Source organism: Ochotona curzoniae, unplaced genomic scaffold (genome assembly GCF_017591425.1).
Source record: "Ochotona curzoniae isolate NIBS_2020 unplaced genomic scaffold, NIBS_Ocur_1.0 scaffold_4506, whole genome shotgun sequence".
NCBI classification, from domain to species: Eukaryota; Metazoa; Chordata; class Mammalia; order Lagomorpha; family Ochotonidae; genus Ochotona; species Ochotona curzoniae.
Window position 1 is genome coordinate 29,465,997 of NW_024467119.1, and position 19,744 is coordinate 29,485,740.

The window sequence follows — 19,744 nt, forward strand, 5'->3', positions numbered from 1 at the left end:
TGGATCCTTGATTTCTTAATATTCTCTTAAAATCTTTTATTACCTCTGGCTTTGTCAAATTCTAAGAGGGAAGGAATTGACGCTATGGAAGATGAAAGATTTTAAATGTGAAATAGTTGTGGTGACACAACATCAGGCAGCTACTCCAGCCAGCACAGAAAGAGGGTAGGACTGGCACCAGCAAATGAAAGCTGGAGGAATAAGGAAGACAGAGGCCTGGTCAGAGATGCTGGTAGACATACAAAAAGGGAAGAGCAAGCTCCTGGGTTTCTCCCTTCTTGCTTGCCTCTTTCCATCAACACCCTTCATTGACTGAATCAGTCTAAGGCAAGAAGATGTAGAAACTTGGGAAATGTGGGTCCAAACTTGGGTCCAAAGGTGGTTCCTTCTGACCCAGACCTGAGCATGAAGAACAGGAAAACTTGATTCCCTGGTGACCAAGTTCTCATTTTCTCTTCCATTTTCATCCCTTTTCCCACTAAAGAGCTAGGACATGAAATACAAGAAACTGTAGCATTCATGCAGTAATCGCTGAGTCAGTCAATAATGCTACACCATGAGGATAAACATCACAGAATAACGTGTATGAAACTGCAAGGAAATCTACTAAACCGATGTGCAAAGGACCTTGACACAAATGTCGCAATTTCTGACTACTTATTGAAATTTAGCTATAGACTGCTTTCTTATTGAGTTTTCCACTTACAAATATGTTCATAAAGTAGTCAAATTTGGCAAATTTATATTAATAAATCACATTCTGCCTATTATATTATTTTTTTATACTTAATGGAGAACTGAGGCCCTCAATACAGCAGGTCTTAGGTCCTGAATCCTTCTAACATTGATGGAAGCTTGGAAGCAGCTCCTCCTAACATCACATGGCTGATATTCAACTTCAGCTTTGCAAGAATCTGCAGTGCAGGGAGACCCAGCCCAGGTTGGCCTGCACTCCTGGCCCACAGACTCTCTGAGATTGTGTGTGCGTGTGTGTGTGTGTGTGTGTGTGTGTGTGTGTGTGTTATCTCAAATTGCAAAACTTGTAACAAATTATATACAGTAAATAATGAATGCACACTTGTTATCAAATGGAAAGGTTATAAAAGTTGGGGATGGTAGGATGGGAAACACTGCTCAGTGGAGCCCAAGTTGTAGCTGGGTAGTGTAGGAGAAATACATCTGGTGTTTTATTGCACAGTAAGGTGACTACAGAGCTAGTAATGCATTTTTAAGGCTGGCGGAAAGGATTTTAATGTTTTCATTAAAAATAAATATTAACTGTCTAAGGAGACAGATGTGCTAACCTAGAACTAAATATGCCTCATTTTAAAATATCACATTGTATCCCATAAATGTGTTGACTGTTTATTAAAAAACATTTAAGCTATAAAAGTTGTTTCAAAAATATGTGTCTCCTCCCATTCTTGACCCTAGCTAATCAAATCCCTTTCCCAGAGATAAACGCCATTTCAGGAGTCAATTCAGACAGCCACTTTGCAAACTTTTCTGCCTGAGTAATGTTTCCAAAATCTGAATCAGTGAGCATGACAATGACAATTATTTCACAAAATAATTATTTCACAAAACGATTCCTTTAAAGGAGAAGACAAGAAAGCTGACAGATAAGAATCAGCTAAATTATATGATGGATATAATTAGGGTTATTTTTATCTAGCAGAAAGTGCAAGTCTGTACAAGTTTTGTTCCATCAGCTATGGCTTATGACTAGAAAAGGCTGTGATAATCATTAAACTTTTGTCCATTGTTTCATTGATTCCAAGACCTACGCTGTGATGCAAGCCATTAGCAGGATTAATGAAAACAAAACAGAGAACATGCTGTTGTAAGGCTAGCAGCCCTGGATCCCACAGGTGGAATACTGCATGTCACTTCCCAGAAATGACTTAATGGAAATAAAATTGAAAAGAGTCCAAAGCAGGGTGAAGAACTGATACCGTAGAAGCTTGAGTTAAAGAATAGGCCAGGTTAACACAGTTCAGCTCCACAGAGGTCAGTAAACTTCCTGTGAAGTGCCAGGATGCAAAGGGTTGAGGCATTGCAGACCATATGGCTTCTTCTGAAACCAGCCAACCCTGGTATTGTAGCAACAAAGCAGCCATAGATAATATAATAGTGAATGGCTGTGCCCATGTTTCAATCAAACTTTATTTACTAAAGATGTTGCAGGTGGATCTGGCCAAGGCTTGCTAACCCCAGTCTAGAAAGGCAAACACAAAGAGTGCATACATTTGAAGTCAGCCAAGTTATTATCTGATTCAAACCTTAAAGCCATTAGAAAAGAGTCAGATGCCCCAATTTTCAATACAACAAAGGGAGGATCATTGAGGCCATCTTTTTTATTTGAGCCAAGGTCATTTATTTTGGTCTTATACCCATTCTTTATGATTTGTCTGTCCTTCTAGAGCTTGAGTGTTCTGAAAGCTCAAATAGGGTCAGAAGTCAAAATTTACCCCTACTCTTCTCTGTGTCCTGCCTTTCTCTGGCCCCTCCACCAGGTGGGAGATTCTAGAACTGCAGCCACTGTGCTGGATTAGGAACTGCTTCTTTTAATAAAGGTCTTTTTTTCACCTTTCGGTATTCCTCTCACCATTTTTAAGATACATGCAATGTAGATTTTAAAATTATAACAACTGAAACCAGAATTTTTAAACATTCAATATTAAGTGATGTTGTTTCAAAGCAATTAAAATTGAAACTTATAAGCCTATAAATAGAATTAGATACTTTTATTTTGTGCACTATTCATTCCAATACATAAACTTCGTTGATCCCTCAAGTATTTATCCCTCAAGAATTTAACATGTATCTTCATGCTCCATAAATTCTTTAAAAAAAAAACAAGTTTCAAATCCTTTGTATGGCAAAAGAACTTAGAGACAAACAGCCACACATTCACTCTCACCTGATACAGTAAGATAAACATTTAACTGGTTTTATTTCCTGGTCCTATTCCTGCCTGTTTGGTAAATACTCAAGTTAAAAGATAGGATCACAAGAGGGGTTGGTGTTTGGCACAGCAGTAAGATGCCCATATGGGAGTACCTTGGTTGGAGTTCTCCCACCATTCTCCATTCCAGTTTCCTATTCATATACTTCCTAGAAGGCAGCAGTGATGCTCAAAGGGTTGGATAGCTATCTCCCATATGGGAGGCTTGGATTGGTCTGGTACTGAATCCTTAGGTTTTGGAAGCACTTGAAAGTGAACGAGTAAGAAAACTCATGTCTCCATCTTTTATCTGGCATGTCGCTCTTGTTCTCTCTCTCTCTCTCTCTTCTGTTCTCTTCTCTTCCCTCTCTCTTTCTCTCTCTTCCTCTCTTTAAAATATTTTTTTTATAAAAGAATATAGGACCACATGAAATAAATCAGTTGCTCAATTCTACAAAACACTGTAAAAGTAAGACAGATTTTTCTTAAATGGATCAAGGCTTGCAGGATTTTTTAATCCTTCTTTTTAAAAAGTACAAATTTTTTTCATTCATTTCCATGCCCAAAAGGCAAGAATTAAAAGACTCAAATGCGAATACGAAACCTTTGTCCTTCTAAATTCGAAGTTCTATCACCACTAAGATAGAAACTGGCTTCTTAAGAAACCAAGGTTGGGGCCCTGCACGGTAGCCTAGCGACTAAAGTCCTCATCTTGAACACTCCAGGATCCCATATGGGCACAGGTTCTAATACCAGAGGCTCTGCTTCTCATCCAGCACCCTGCTTGTGTCCTGGCAAAGCAGTTAAGGACAGCCCAAAGCCTTGGAACCCTGCACCCATGCAGGAGACTAAGAAGAGGATCCGGGTTCCTCACTTTGGATCAGCTCAGCTCCTGTTGTTGTGGCCGCTTGGGGAGTGAGTCAACACACAGAAGATCTTCCTCTGTCTCTTCTCCTCTCTGTAAATCTGCCTTTCCAATAAAAATAAAATAAAATCTTTTTTAAAAAGGAATAAATCAAGGTTGATGAAACAAGATATATGCTGTAAATCTCACTGGAAGCAAAGATGTCACAATTTTGAGTGTGTCTGAATCAACTCCACATAAACCAAAATAAAGCTGAGCCCAGTCCGAGAGGCCTTGGCACTGTCTAAAAGCAGAAAAAAGGCCCCTTAATGACCCCTGCCCACACTTCCTTTCCAGCACAGACGAGTGGGTGTGCCAGCTCTGCTCACAGGCCACGCACAAATTCCTTCACTTCTTCACTAAGAACCCTGGCTAAGCCCTCTGCATACCAGAAGGCCACCATGGGCTGGGGGATAACAGTGTAATATACAGGAAAGGGTCAAAACCCCAGCTCTCAACCATAAACAGTTTATAGTATAACTTACTGTCCCCTCTAATTATGGCCATCCCCATAGTAGGATGGCAGAGTGTTTTAAAATCCTTTAGGATTCCTAGAATTTGCCACCCACATAATATTTGATCCGCTGAGAGGCAACCAGGACTAAAATTAATCTGTATACACACATCCCTACCGGTGAGCGGAAGTCACCCAAAGCCTGCAGGGAACTTGACTTTAAATTCCCAACTCTTAACTAGAGAAGTCAGTTCTGATTTCCTCTCTAGCTGTGTCTGCCTTTCCCTTGGTTTACCGGACAAAAAGCAAAAGGTGCCAACATCAAAACAAAACAAAAAAGATAGCATGGTTAAGAAGTAAAAACAAACAATGCTATATGAGCAATCAGAAGTTGCAAGATCAATTTATCATGCAGTAGGAGGTGGCTGCAGTGTCCTTCCAGCACCAAGCTAACATAATAATGACACTTGTTCAAGAGGCAGTTTGCTTTGTATACAACATAGCACACTATCCTTTAAGACCTGCACCAAAGCTGACAAATCTTCTGATAAAAGTAGAAAACACAAATACAGACCAGAAAGGGGTCGGCATGGCAGTGGATAACGCCGACACTTGGTAGGAGGCCCAGACTGAGTTCTGGTCTCCAGGTTTGGGCCAAGATCAGCTCTAACTATTGAAGTCATTTCAGAATTGAATCAGTGGATGAATGCTTGGTCGATCCCTCTCTTTCTCTCCCTCCCTTTCTTTTTCTTACTCATTCTTGTGCTGTATCTGTCTTTCAAATAAATATTTTTGAAATTTTATTAATTAGACAAGAGAAACCTTCTGTCCCCATCACTTAAGTGCTGATACTCACGCTATCTCCTTCTGGAAATAATTAGGTCATATATTTACTGTATGAAACAATCAAGGGCAGTTTTTGAACATATTAATAAAATATTAATAACACATTTTACATTTCAAAAGTGGGTAAGTAAAAATTAATATAAAATACAGTATAAAACCAATATAAAACACAAAATAATGGCACCAGAGACAGTGTTGTGGCATAGCAGGTAAAGTGACTGCCTGGGATGCCAGAATCCCGTAAGGGCATCAGTTCAAGCATCAGATGCTCCATTTCTAATTCAGCTCCCTGCTAAAGTGTCTGAGAAAGCAGGGGAAGCTGGACAAGGGAAATGTGAAAAGAAACTCTTGGCTCTTCTCCTGGCTTCCAACCAGCCCAGCTCTAGCACTATAGCATTTGGAAAGTGAACCAGAGGGTAGATGATGGGTAGAAGATCTCTCTCTTTCTAATTCTGCTTTTTTTTTAACATTTACTTTCTTTGATACACCATTCCTGGATGTATTACACTACCAGGTCGATGTGTAGAAGGGACAAAACAAGCTCCCAGTCCAACTTCTAATTCCAAAAATCCATTTAATAAATTGTCCTCAGACAGAGGATATATCAGATATCTAACTGATAAGAGCAGATACTACACTTGATCTTAGCTAAAAGACTGAGAAGCAAATTAATTCTGGCTTTTAAGTAAATAAAACAAATCCTTTTTTAAAATATGCACCATTGTTTGAACTGTCTAGTATTGTGTAACAAAGATCACCAAGATTCAAAAGCTGTGGATTGAGCCATATTATGCCTATGATACTGCATTCATTAACACCTGTTATTATAACAGACAACATGATACTTATAGCAATAGAAGCATACATCACACCCATTTGATTTCTTGGCTAACATCAGAGTTCTTGGCTAGCACATAGCTCAAATCACGTCTTCCTTGGAAACTCTGATATCCAAAAGTGCTTCAGAATCTTCCCCAGTTAGCCAGCAAGTGAGAAAGAAGGCTACAGAGGAGAAACATCACCTTGCCAGTGAAACACACTGCTTTAGTTCATGTTCTGTTGCCAAGAGCGAGTCACCTGGCCGCTAACAATTGCCCCTTCTGATCTCCTGCTTGCCCCGAAAACACAACCTTGAACATCTTTGCACAGATGAAACCAGATAAAAAGATTTGACAGAGCAAATGGCTTCCACTATGATGATTTGAAACATGCGAGGCCCTGATACTGAATTCATATAGCTCTTAGTAATATTAGACGCAATGCATATTTTCAAATCTCTGACATTATAGGTATCATAAAAACATAGATAACTATCATTATCATATAGTTACTATCATTTGTAATATTATTATGATTATTTTAACAAAAGCTACTACAGAGTTTATTATTAACAGAAGTTTTACTCTTTATTTATTATTACAACAGAGGGTGTATTAATTATGAGGAGCCATTTTCTAAGATTTATTTATTTTTATTGGAAAGGCAGCATTACAGAGAGAAGGAGAAATAGAAAGATCTTCTGTCCTCTACTTCACTCCCCAAATGGCCACAATGCAACATCCAGAGCTGAGTCGATTTGAAGCTAAGAGCAAGGAGCTAGGCTTCTTCTGGGTCTCCCACATAGGCACAGGGTCCCAAGGCTTTGAGCCATCCTCTACTGTCCTCCCAGGCCACAAGCAGAAAGCTGGATGGGAAGTGAAGCAGTCAAAACACAAACTGGCTGCCATATGGGACCTCAATGCTTGTGAGATTAGGATTTAGCCACTAGGCCATCACACTGGGCTCAGAACTATGTCTTATGTGTAAGAAATAAGCAAAAAGAGAATCAAGATGGTGGAACAGGGTAAGGACACATTTAAACAGATGGAAAAACATTAGCTGGTGTGAAGCAGAGAGGAAATAGGAGAGGACAGAATGGCAGCAGAGGGGTACCTGGAGACTGACAGACACGGGAAAGCAGTGGACACAACAGTGTGATGCTACATGAATGATACCCCAGCAGCATTCAGCAAGTGGTGATCTGAACTGCACTGGCAACCAGAACTACCAGCAAGAAGATGGGAAGGGAAGTTCACTGGGAGCTCACAACGTGAACCCAGGCAAAGAATTGCCCATCCTGTTGGTCTGTTTGATTTGAGCAGGAGAAGAGATAGAGTGACAGGTCTCAGACAGGCAGTGTTAGAACAGGGTGGATTTCACAGCCCAATTCACTCCTTAGAGCAGAACCAGGGACCATTTTGCTTAGGGAGGTGAAGGCTATGGGACAGGACTGAGCATGTACTGAGCTGGGAGTGAACTCATATCTGGCTCAGTGAACTTTAACAGCATGGTATCCTACAGGTTCCACCCAGGAGAGGTTCAGGTAGCCCTCAGACCTGATGGCCAGCAGATCAAGAACTCTAGTAGTGGCACATCAGATGCCATTTCTTACAGTATGGCAAAAAAATTTAAGACTGCAGGGGATAACAGTGAGCTGTGCATGCGCTGAGCTTGATGAGAACTCACTGAGCTCAGTGGATTGCACTAGTCCCACCGGGAAAATAATACCAACTATGGTATTGTATATGTCAAAATAGATCTATGTGGCCCTCAGACCTAATGGCCGACAGCTTCTGGCAAGATAAGCACAACCAACAACCTAGCTATATAGGACACCTGGTGTCTTCCTAATCCTGGGACCTGCTCCAACCAGAAATGGGAGAAATATTGTACAGACAATGGTGCAGCTCAGCACAGAATCATAGGAGGTCGAGAATGGTGCAGCAGGAGCTGGGGCTGCAGAGTTCTTGGTGGAAGTCTAACATAAGAACCCAGACCTGGAACTCACTGGAGGGTGTGGCACAAGTGACTACTAACAAAGAGCTGTGTACCAACTACAATAAGTAACATCAAACTGTAGACCTGTGGGTGACACAGCTTAGAAACCTGCCTCAAGGAGAAGAGTCTGCTGCTACCCAGAAGTACAATGACCAAGAGCAAAAGAGGAGACAAACGCATAATGAAGACTCCCCTGCAAAGGAGCAAAAGCCTTTGCCAACCTCAGAGCTAACTGAGGAAGACATCGAGAAAATGGGGGATACAGAATTCAAAACACTTGTTATAAAGTTTATCATCAACAACAAGAAGCACATAAAGCAGGCATTCAAGGAATTTAAGGAATATGTCACACAGAAAATGAATCAAATGAAAGATTGTATATCAAAAATGAATACAGTGGAACAAATTAAAGTACAGTGGAGAGTCTCCAAAATGGAATAAAGGAGGCAGAAGAAATAATCTCAAAATTCGAATATATTTCCTGTCACCATGGGGAAACAAACAAAAAGCTGGAAGTAGAGCTGGATCAGGCCAAAAAAAAAATATTCAAGAATTGAAAGACACTATTAAGACGCCTGATGTAAGAATTATGGGAGTCCTAGAAGGTGCAGAAAGAGAAGCTGGGTTTACAAATGTGTTTAATGAAATAATAAAGGAAAAATTCCCTAATCTGGAGAAAGAATTGGGAAACAACATCCAGGAGGGGTACAGAACTCCCAACAGAGTTGACCAAAAGTGAACTTCACCACGACACATGATCATCAAGCTCTCTTCAACTGAACATAAAGAAAAGATCCTTAAAGGTGCATCGGAAAAAAAATCAACTGACATATAGAGGAATGCCAATTAAATCACAGGAGACCTCTCACAGGAAATTCTACAGGCCAGAAGAGGATGGAGCAACATATTGCAGATTCTGAAAGCAAAAAACCTGTAGGCCCAAAATAACGTACCCAGCAAAGCTGGGTCTTTGTAAACCAGGTCTTTGAAAATTAAATAACATTCCTCCACAACAAACAAAAGTTAAAAGAATATGCTTCTTCCAAACCTGCCCTAAAAATGATACTTCAAGATGTTCTCTTGACAGAGAAGAGAAATAGCACCCACCAGAACCAAAAGCAAATGTGAAGAACATCGCAGTTAAATAACAACAGAAGACTAAATCAATGAACAACCCATTGCTAAAATGACAGGACCACATTACCACCCATTCATATTAACCCTGAATGTAAATGGCTTAAACTCATCAATCAAATGTCATAAATTGGTAGACTGGATTTAAAAATCTACTTGTTACCTACAGGTGACACATCTTACCAACAAAGATCAGCGGACAACTGTATTTCAAGGATTTTGATTTTTTTTTTTGTTTCATCTTTTCAGAACACTTTCTTCTCATTAAATTCTTCACTGACTTACAGATCATACATCATGCATCATTTTCTTCAAGAAGAGTCTTCATTTTCTTTTTCATTTCTTCAGTGACACATTAGTCATTCAGTAGCATGTTTAATTTAATTTCATGTCATTTTAATTCCTTTTTTCTTCTTCCTGTTGTTGATTTTGTTTTGTGGATTTTTATTTAAGGGGATGTATAGTAGCTGTGTAATGGAGATTGTCATATCCAGATATGAGGATACAATGAAGTATGCATCTCTACTTTAAAATCAAAAATGAACTCCCGATGAAACTATTTACTATATCTTGACAATAGGATGCTGGACTCTCTGCCATTGTCTATGCCCGCAATGATGCATATGACTGTATATGAAGAACTATACTATAGTAATAATATAGTGGAACTTAATGGGCTTAGGGGAACTTAAGGAGAGAGTATGGGATATCCCATGGACTTCGGATCTGTATCATAAAATGATAATAATAATAACAATAATAATAAAGAAAAGAAATAAAACTAAAAAAGAAAAAAATAAATAAGCAAAAGAAACTGTGGTAGTTGAAAGGAAGACATAGTTTGATCCCAAACTTTGTTTCCAGGCAACTCTTGAGCAATGCCATCAGGCACAAAATAAAATGAAACGTTGTCTGGGCCAGAGACATACAAGGATACTTGGAAATGAAGAGGATGTGAATACGGGGGAAAAAAAACTAAAACCATCTCGAGATTACGATATGCCTGATGTTTGCCAGGGAAGCTGCCCTCTGAAACCACAGGAGGCCTCTTCCAGGAAAGCAGCAAGCTAACCTCCTCAGCCTCCCCAACTGGTACAAGGGCGTCTGAAAGACACTCTGAGACCCACACTAAGGGCATGTGTCTAGAAAACCCATGCTGTGGGAAGGAAGAATGACAAATCACCAGAACATGAAAGATGGACTTTGTAAAGTTGGATTTGGGGAGTGATTTTCCTCCACTCAAAAAGAGTTTTATTTTTACTAAGAAAACATTTATTAATTTTTATCTAGATTTTCAAACACAGTGAACATGCATGAGCTTTTGTTTAAACACATGATGCCTCTTCACCTTCCCCCATTTATTGGTCTATTAAAGATTGTGTCAAAATTTTCCCTTGCTGGTTTTAGTTTGAGCTCTCACATTCTCTATGACACCTCTACTTCCATAACCTAGTTCTTCCTGTTTAATGTCCATATCTTTAAATTCCTCGTGAATTTAAAGCAGAAACATCAAAAGTCACAGGATTTTAGAGCTGAAGCTGATTTTGGAAACAATCCAAGTTAATTCTATTAAGTAACAGGAGATTTTTCCAGAACTCCAGAGAACAGGGAAAGGGAGAGGGAGAAAATTTAGTTTCTTCAAATTCCACAATGTCGTTTTTTAAATTATCCTTGGAAACCTGCAGAAGTTCCAACTCTTTGGGGTTGAAACTAAATGTAAACTGTGGTTATGCACCATGGGGGGAGGGTTGTGGGAGGAGCGGGGGAAATCCAAGCACCTATAATACTGTATCACATAATACAATGTTATTAACAATTAAAAAAAAAGAAACTAAATGTAAATATTACATGTAGCTTCCATAGGACTAAACATTAAAGCAAATCTCCTTTGATCATTTCTCCCACCAAATATTGACAACCTAGCAGGAATCTGGACCCTAACGTGCATAAGCTCCAGTCTTGTTTGCAAGAAGTTCACTTTTTAGTGTAAAGAGATAAACAGGTGAGGCAATAAACTGTCACAGAGACTAGGCTAGCCAGCAGCAAATGCTGACTACACAACGAGATGCTGTTATTATTTCCTCGCCAAGCATTCCAAGAAACGGAGGTCTCGCCTCTGTATTGCAACCCTCGTCATCTAATGTAACATGGTCTACCCTGCTGGAAGGAGTTTGTCAGAGCCAGACTGAGATCTGGACTCCTTTTCACAAATGCTGCCATCTTGTGGCCTTTTGGAGCTATGAGCACGAAAGTTCTGCAGAGGGTCACAAGTTTCCTCCCAGATGGCTAGGTGCCAAGGAACTCTATTCCTACAACTCTCCTAATTCAAATTGAATCATCTCCGTGGGCGCAGGGTAAACTACAGCAAATCCTGTGGAAATCTTGTTGTTTTTACAATTTGTGAACTTCCCTCCACTAAAATGACAACATGACCAGCATATGTGGGTAATATGTTTAAAGGGAAAAAACAAAATGTGTTGAAAACCAGAAATAAGACATCTATTTTTAACTCTAAAACTCGTGCATTCTACATATTGCAGAGCTAAGTGCTAAGTTAATTATTTAAGTGTGTGTTTACAACCTGTAAGTTAACAACATCAATTCATCTGGAATGCAATCAAGAGATATATCCCCATCTTAACCATATGTTCATAAAACCTATGAATGAGTTACAGTAATAACACTGCAGGAACATTAACCGATTTATATTTTTAAAGATATTTGCAAATAGGACTGACACCTTAGAACTGACAATGAATGGCACCATGTCAACTCCCACATGATGGTTGCAGCAGAGGTGTACAGGAAATGAACACTTCCATCCTCATTTCACAGCTAAGTAGCTCTAAAAGACAACTAGCATTGCAGGGATGACATAAAGTGTCGTACGTGGATCCAGCCCTCTGCTAACCATCTATCCACCCCGGTATTCAAAACTTATCTGCACTTTTCCTTCTCTCTCAAATACCTTTTAAATGGCCAGGCAAATTTTTTTAACATACAACATTAAAAATGTTTTTTCTTATTAAATAGTTAAATCTATATATTCAGAAAGGAGAGTTGGGAAAGAACCTAATTCAGAGATCTAATCTATTCCTTAGGATAGGCTTAGCATGGGAGCCAGCGCACAGCCTCGCTGTTAGCACTCTCAGGTCCCTCTGGAAATGGCCAGACTCTGAGCTCTGCCTGCTGGCTCCTGCTTCCCACCAGTGCCAACCCTGATGGCATCAAGGATGCTCCAAGCATCTGGGTTCCTGCCGCCCGTGTGGAGTGCGGGTGGTTTTCCTGGTTCTTGGCGTGGTCTTAGCCCAGCCTTGACCATTGTTGGCATTTGTTCTCTCTCTCTTCCTCTCAAATAAATTTTAAAATATTTTTAATTGAAAAAAAAGTATGCTGGGTTTTTACATCGAATGCATACTAAACTAAACATGATTTGATGTACAGCTACTGACTCATGTAAAACTCTTAAAAGTCTCCTGAACTGGGTAGCAGAGTCTGCCTTGCACAAATAAGGCTAGTGGGTCATTCATGGCCACGCAGTTACTAAGGAGAGTGGGGTTGAAGACCACAGGGTAGCTGCTGAAGCAGCCATCTCAGGCAGTCACCCTGCTCCAGGGCAGACACTGCAGTCTGCTGCAGAATCCCCAGTCCTGTTCAGGATAGTTTTTAATGTATTGATCGAATCTATCACTTCCGAACTGTGCGGACAGTGCAATTAAACTCTGTCTCCTCAAAGGTCACTGTGAGTCCAATTTCCCAGGCATGAATAGGGATTCCATTGTCACGAGCATCATTTGTCTACATGACAAGCTGCTCCAACTTGATATCACAAAAGGACGCCTGAGTTAAAGGCCATAGGGGATGTTCTCTGAACAATTCCCCAGGCTCCTCATGGCCTTCTTGTTCTACAGGAAGCATGACCATAAAGATAATTGATTGTGAATATTACCTCCATTGATTAATATAGGGAAACCAAAGTCCATTCTATTGTGTCTCAAGTTGATTTACATTAATATATACTCTTTTTTTTTTTGCTACTAACCCAGCAACTATCAGCAAAATATAAATAAAATATTTCCTTTATACAGGGCTCCCAAGGGCTCTTCCAGGATTCTGACTGCTGATCCAGTAAAAGAAAAAAAAATCCAGTTAACATTGTACATAAGTGATGTTTGAACTGTGTGTGTATCATTTGAGGTTTCTTTTGTTTTTTGTTTTTAACCACAAAACCAGCGGGGGAAGTGTGGGAGCAGGTGGGCTGGGCTGTGGCAAACAGCCTCATGACACATCTCCCCGCCTCCCAGAGGTGGTGGAGGATGCTGGAGGAGCATTTAAATTCCGGGCTGCGCAGGCAGTGAGCAGGAGAGAGAGGAAGCACAGGGCACAGAGCATCCTCCAGCAGTGCACTCCTCTCCAAGCCGCTGCAGCCTCGCCAGCCACACGCCGACCCAGGTAAGCCTGCACCCGGCTCCTTTCACACCGCTTTCAGCTGAATTTCTGGGGCAAGCTTGAGCTGTTAGGAATATATTTTAAGCTGTGATGCTGTTGAACTGCAGCTGTTGCCTTGTTACTAAGAAGCAAGGAAGATACATGACAAAGCTGGAAACAAGGTGTTCAGGTATTTTCAAAGTTAGCTCAGTGCAGTTTACTGGATCTGCCAAAGACTTGAAGCAGCTGTTTCCAATCAGAAAACAATAAAGTTCTATGTCCCCTCAGAATGATGATAAGGACATCTTAAGTGGCTGCATGATTGTGGAGGCATTAAATGCAGAAGGATCTTTTGTCCAAATATAAGCCAATGATACTGCCAATTTTTAAAAATTAGTATTTGAGCTCATTTTCAAGGGAAAAATTCCTTTCTACATGTTTTACTTCTGAATGTATCTGTAAAAAGTTTCAACAAGGTATCTGTATGTTTTCAGTATGTTTTCTTTTTTAGTTCCTACTTTAAGAATAACTTACTTAAATAACTAAGTTGAGAAGTAACTTTTTAATTCAACTAAGTAGTAGCTTCTTAGTTTGGATTTAAGAAGTGCATACTGGAGAAATGGAAACAACACATTTCTCTCATAATTTTCTTTCTCTGCATTTTGAAAATTAAATATTCCCACACTAGCTTATTGTTTTAATTAAATTCAGATTTAGCTATTGGGTGGTGGTGATTTAGTCTCTGAAACTCTAAAAAGCTGAATGAAAGGTAGACTTGTAAAATCCTGTTCTCCTTTTCCTAATAGTGAAATAGAAAGTGGAAGATGACAAACACAAATTCTAAAGACCATGTTAGCAAGAGACAAATGCCTTGAACAAGTAGAATATGTTTCACAGGGCAGGTTTTGTTTGTGGTTAGTTCGTAATAGGGCAGATTTTGTACATTTTAACCTATGCAGCTGTCTTGACGAAATATTTCTGCAGGAAAAATCGCCACCATGAGACTTGCCATGATTTCCTTTTGCCTCTTGGGCATGGCCTATGCCCTGCCGGTGAGTAGAGCTTATCCGTGGCAATAATGGTTTGGGTGCTTGGTTGTGCGAGAACACCACCCCCCCCCCCCACTCCCGGTAACCTTTCCTCATTTTTTCTGTTTTAAAGATTAAACACTCTGATTCTGGCAGCTCTGAAGAAAAGCAGGTAAGCATCTTTCACTATCCAATGAAATGAGCAATGCATTCATTACAAGGGGTATACAAACAACTTTTTTGTGTGTAATTGGACTTACTGTTCATAGTCAATTCTGCACATTTACAACCCTAACTTACCTAGTTTAGGAATCTAAATCAATCCAAAGCCCACTATAGATTTAAATAAATAAATGTTCTTAAAAGCAAGCTAGGTTCATTTCCACAGATAAAATAGGTAGCTGGGTCATTATCACATGTGAAATGAATTCCATGAAGTGGTGTGATTTTCTTTCCATGAGTCAACCTACTATTCTAGAAAATGCCACCTAAAAGGAAATGCCATTCTTAGCTTCTCTTAGGGAGAGGCTGCTTTTGATAGTCCCCTCAGATGTTGGTCAGGACTGTTCGTATGACCATAATCCTCGCAGTATCGCCTAAGATGCTTGTAAGAAGCCCATTGTGAACAGAAAGTCTGTTTGTGCTTTCTGTTTCTATTGTACTCATCAGCTGACTTCAGATCACATTTTTCTAACCAAGCACAAAACCAAACCCAACTAGTGTAATTATTTGACTGACACCATGGATGTACCTGCCCCTTCACAATAGAGGAGGCCATGCCAGCCTCACAACAAATGGGCTTTGTTCTGAGGCGCTTGGACAGAAAGGCACACAGAGCTCCATTCCAGACGAATAGAATAAGGGCCCATGTAGAGTGGCTTGGGGTCACGGCCATTAGATTGCTCAATGAAGACATGAAGAGAAGTGAACAGCATGTGTGTGTGGCAATGCGTGTGTGTAAGTGCATTGATTTGAGAACACAGGAGTACTCACGATAACAAACCAAGAAAAAAAAAAAAAAGCATTTCAAAACAAGTAAGAAGCCATACTGTTGGAGGAAAGAATCAATGCCTTTTAAGCAGAATAAAAAGTGGCAAGCATGCATAGAAAAAGGGCGCTATTACTTAGCCCAACCTGGTTGAGTGTCCTGGTTTGTGGGATGCAGACAATAACAAGGCCTATCTCATCATGGGAGTTGAGAAGATTCAATGAATTAATATTTGTAAAGCATGTCGAAAGAATATTTGGCCCGTCAATACTATTGAGAGTTAAGTAAACAAATTTGCAAGAAAAATAAAATTTGAAAAGGGCTTTTAAGCCTCCAGTTCATTGTATGAGTGTGTACTATGTGTATGCATCAGGAAGCCTACTGAAGCCTTGTGGCTTTTTCAGATGATCTGTTATAGACCTCTATGTTTCCTTTGTTGAGAGTGACAAATATGCAACCTTTTTTTTTTACTGCTTTACCAGAAGAGCCCAGATGATCTGGCTGCATGGCTAAGCTCTGACCCATCTCAGAAGCAGAATCTCCTATCAGTACAGGTATTTTTCGGTTTTCTGGAAACTAAACAACAGACAGCTTCAAAGCAGATCAATGGGACTAGATAAATTGATTATCCCTTGCTCTTGATATGTGCATGCTTAGGACAGCAGCTGACCTGTCATGTTGATTTCTTTGTGTGGTAAGCCACCAGCAATGTGGCTGAAAATTAAGGCTTGCTTTGGATTGCAAAGCAAACTTTTGAATGAAACGCTGTGGGTACCACAGTAAATACTAATGCATGCCTTTTCTTCTTCAGGATGATGCATCCTCTGAAGAAAAGAGTGACTTCAAGCAACAGGTCAGTTCTCATTTTCGGTTCAAGGACCATCACACCCTTTAGAGATGAGAGAGGCCATTGAAGTCTGAGTTTGCGTTTAGCTGAGTGGCTGAGATGCTGGCTAAGATGCCCTTTTCCCACACTGGAGTGTCTAGGCTCAACACCAGGCTCTAGTTTCTGATGCCAGTTTCCTATCAATGTAGAACATGGGAGGCAGCAACAGTGGCTCAAGTAAATGGGGTCCTGCCACCCACATGAGAGACCTGGATCCCAGATTTGGTTCAGTACAGCCTGGCCATGGAAGGCATTCGAGAAGTGTGAATCAGCAGATGAAAGCTCTCTCTCTTTCTCTCTCTCTCTTAAATAAATAAATGAATAAATTAGATTTTTAATTATTTTCCATAGTTGTATTTGACTATGCTGATAAGCAACTTAGCAAAGTTAGACAAATGACTCACTATATTTTCTGATTTGAAATGTAATGGTTCAGTGGCTCATACTGAGTTGCAGCTTAAACAAACTTGCTTAATATCACCTCCTGATTAGTCCCACTAAAAGAAGTTGGCTATCAGTTTCAGGACATACATTGAAGTATGAATGCTCCAAATTCCTGGGAATCCTCCTAACTACATATCAGTATGTACTGCATTGTTGAGTTCAATGAACCAATGTTTAATATGTACAAGAAAAAACATATCAATATGAATGCTATGCTCATATTTATAACAAAAAGTCCATGAAAATAATTTCCACTGAAAAGCAAGAAAAATACCTGAGAATATTATTTTTATTTCTTCTTGATTAAAAGAGATGATTACTTTTTCCCCTAGAAACCTTAGCATATTTGTAAAGATTCTGAAACTAAAGAAAGCAAAGACAGCAGAATACTGATGCAGCTCAAGGCTAAGGAAAACTAAAAGCCCCTAGACTAATTTTTGCACCCATCTTATTTTTAGACCCTCCCAAGTAAGTTGCAGGAAAGTCATGACCACATGGATGATATCGACGAGGATGAGGACCACAACGACAGCCACAGCTTCATCGACTCCAACGACACTGACGATGACGATGATGATGACAACCAGGCTGATGACTCCCATCACTCCGATGAGTCCCACCACTCTGATGAGTCTGATGAAGTGGTCACTGACCTTCTCACGGAGAGTCCGGCCACAACAGCTTTCACCGAAGTTGTTCCTACAATAGAAACCTATGACGGCCGAGGTGACAGTGTGGCTTACAGACTGAAGTCAAAGTCGAAGATGTTGCGCATCTCTACAGCCCAGGTAAATCCTTTAACAAGATGATGGCTAGAGCTCAATCCTAGGAAACCAGAGTCCACACACACAGCCATTCTTTCATTCAATTTGCAAGCATTTATTAGCAACCCATCTTGACTGTAGATAGAACACCTTCTTCCATTTGGTGGCTTCTGTTCACATTCATGAAAAGTTCTCTTTGTCTCTCCAACACAATTCAATTTTTAAATACTGGCTCTTAATCACTGTGCTCACTTTTCTTGGATCAAAAACAATGTTGGGAAATTATAATTGTTTTCAATATATTAATGGCTATGTTCTGAGGTTCATGGCCATGGAGGCATTGTAGCACTCCAAATTGCACTGAATCTGTTATCAAAATTTCTGAATTTGACATAACTTGCCATTTACTATTCACTTTTGAACTTTTAATTCCCTTTACTTTGTATAAAACACGTAGTGAGATCTACTTTATATATGAGACCTGTATCTAGATATATCTATATATCTATATATCTATATCTGGATATATAGCTAGGTAGATATAAATACATAGATAGAAACACATATGTGTATAATTAGATTTTATTACACATTCAGTTAATTAATTTGAATATTTAATTTCAATAATCAATTTTAATAATAAATTTAATATTAAATTAAGGATATGACTGATATAAAAAGGCTGAGTAACCTATCAAATAACAGACTAGTATTGTTTTTTACAGCCACCAAACTTAGACAGTTTTTAGTTTAATTTGGTCCAGAAGTTAAAGGGAGTAAAAAAAAAAATTAAATTGTATGGTTCCATCCCTGGCAATCCAACTAATTCTCCTTCTGTTTGTGCTGTGATTCAGTTTCTTGATGCTGCCGAGGACGACCTCAGTTCACATGTGGACAGCCAGGACATGGTTGATGCCCGCAAGGCCGTCCTCGTGGCTCAGCACCTGAATGCGCCTTCTGACTGGGACAGCCATGACGACAGCAAGATGGATGACCATGGCATGGAATCCCAAAGCCATGAGCGGGTCAAACAGTACAAGCGAGACATCAAGGATGACAGCATGGAGCAGCACTCCTACAGCCTTGACAGCCGGGAAAGCTCCAAAGTCAGCCAGGAATCCCACAGCCGCGAAGACATGCTGGCCATCGAGCCAAAGAGTACGGAGGAAGATAAACCCGGGAAATCCAGCATGTCTCATGAGTTAGATAGTGCCTCCTCTGAGATCAATTAAAAAAGAGAAGGAAGATAGAATTTCTCACCTTGCTTATAGTAAAATGGGAAAAAAAAAAGCACGATAGCAAGATGCCAGCCTATTTGAAATGTGATGAATGTACACGCCAGTCAATCTGGAATAGAGGATGTCTTTAATCAGTAGTGTAGCTTGTGGTTTTGTGTTAACACCCATGAACTAGGAGCTTCAGCATTTTGCCTGTGTTCTCCCCACAGAAGAAATGTAAACTCTCCCCGCCTTTGAATGTTGGTTTCCAGTTTAGAGAAAGAAACTTAGGGAGAAGCAGACATACTTTTACATACTTAAGATATAACACTTTGTGTCACTATGGTCTTTTGTTTTCCTAATTAGTGTATATTTTGTTGTGATTATTGTATTGCTGTGAATAAATCTTTTACCTTGAGTAGAATGAGGCTTTGCTGATTCCAAATGCTTTTCTTGGTCAGTTTCTCCCAGTTGTGAATTAATCAGTCTAACAGCCTAAGTCCTCCGAGATGAGCCGTGCAGTTACTGACGAGCTATAGGCAGAGATCATGTGGGATTTGATGTTCAGTTAGAATTCCTCTGGACACACAGGGCTCTGGAGGCCATCTGACACACACCCAGAAGAAGCGCATTTTTCTAGTCTTGGCAAACTAGTAGAAAAGTTAATGATAGCCTACACTCAATCAGAAATCAATTTTGTTTCTCATTAATGTGCTCAGTAAGTATTGCTTTCTTGTACTTGATGAGTCTGTGTAAATACCATAACTACCTGTTCACTCTCAGATAATTTAATATATTCACAGCCCTTTATAACAAGAAAATGTTTAAATTTCTTTAAAAAAAAAAAAAGGTTTATTTCATTTCTATTGGAAAGGCAGATTTACAGA

At 39.7% G+C, this 19,744-nt stretch overlaps 1 protein-coding gene and 1 non-coding gene across 2 annotated transcripts; one reads left to right on the forward strand and one right to left on the reverse strand.

The window, feature by feature from the left end:
- Positions 1–5,628: 5,628 nt before the first annotated feature.
- LOC121147642 lies at positions 5,629–5,819 on the reverse strand. Its single transcript, XR_005882456.1, has one exon. It is a non-coding gene; the product is annotated as a U2 spliceosomal RNA (small nuclear RNA).
- Positions 5,820–13,471: 7,652 nt separating this feature from the next.
- Positions 13,472–19,278, forward strand: SPP1 (secreted phosphoprotein 1). The gene is made up of 7 exons (XM_040967273.1): positions 13,472–13,554; positions 14,515–14,582; positions 14,692–14,730; positions 16,029–16,100; positions 16,358–16,399; positions 17,335–17,664; positions 18,495–19,278. The coding sequence occupies exons 2-7, from the start codon at positions 14,529–14,531 to the stop codon at positions 18,870–18,872; spliced, it is 915 nt and encodes a 304-aa protein (XP_040823207.1). The 5' UTR covers positions 13,472–13,554; positions 14,515–14,528; the 3' UTR covers positions 18,873–19,278.
- The last annotated feature ends 466 nt before the right edge of the window (positions 19,279–19,744 follow it).

What these genes read in the sequence shown, in the direction of transcription:
- SPP1 (XM_040967273.1), top strand. Translation starts at nt 14,529, where the DNA reads ATGAGACTTGCCATGATTTCCTTTTGCCTCTTGGGCATGGCCTATGCC. An exon ending in AGAATCTCCTATCAGTACAG is followed by an intron (nt 16,101 to 16,357) that starts GTATTTTTCGGT and finishes TTTCTTCTTCAG; the next exon opens with GATGATGCATCCTCTGAAGA. An exon ending in AGAGTGACTTCAAGCAACAG is followed by an intron (nt 16,400 to 17,334) that starts GTCAGTTCTCAT and finishes TCTTATTTTTAG; the next exon opens with ACCCTCCCAAGTAAGTTGCA.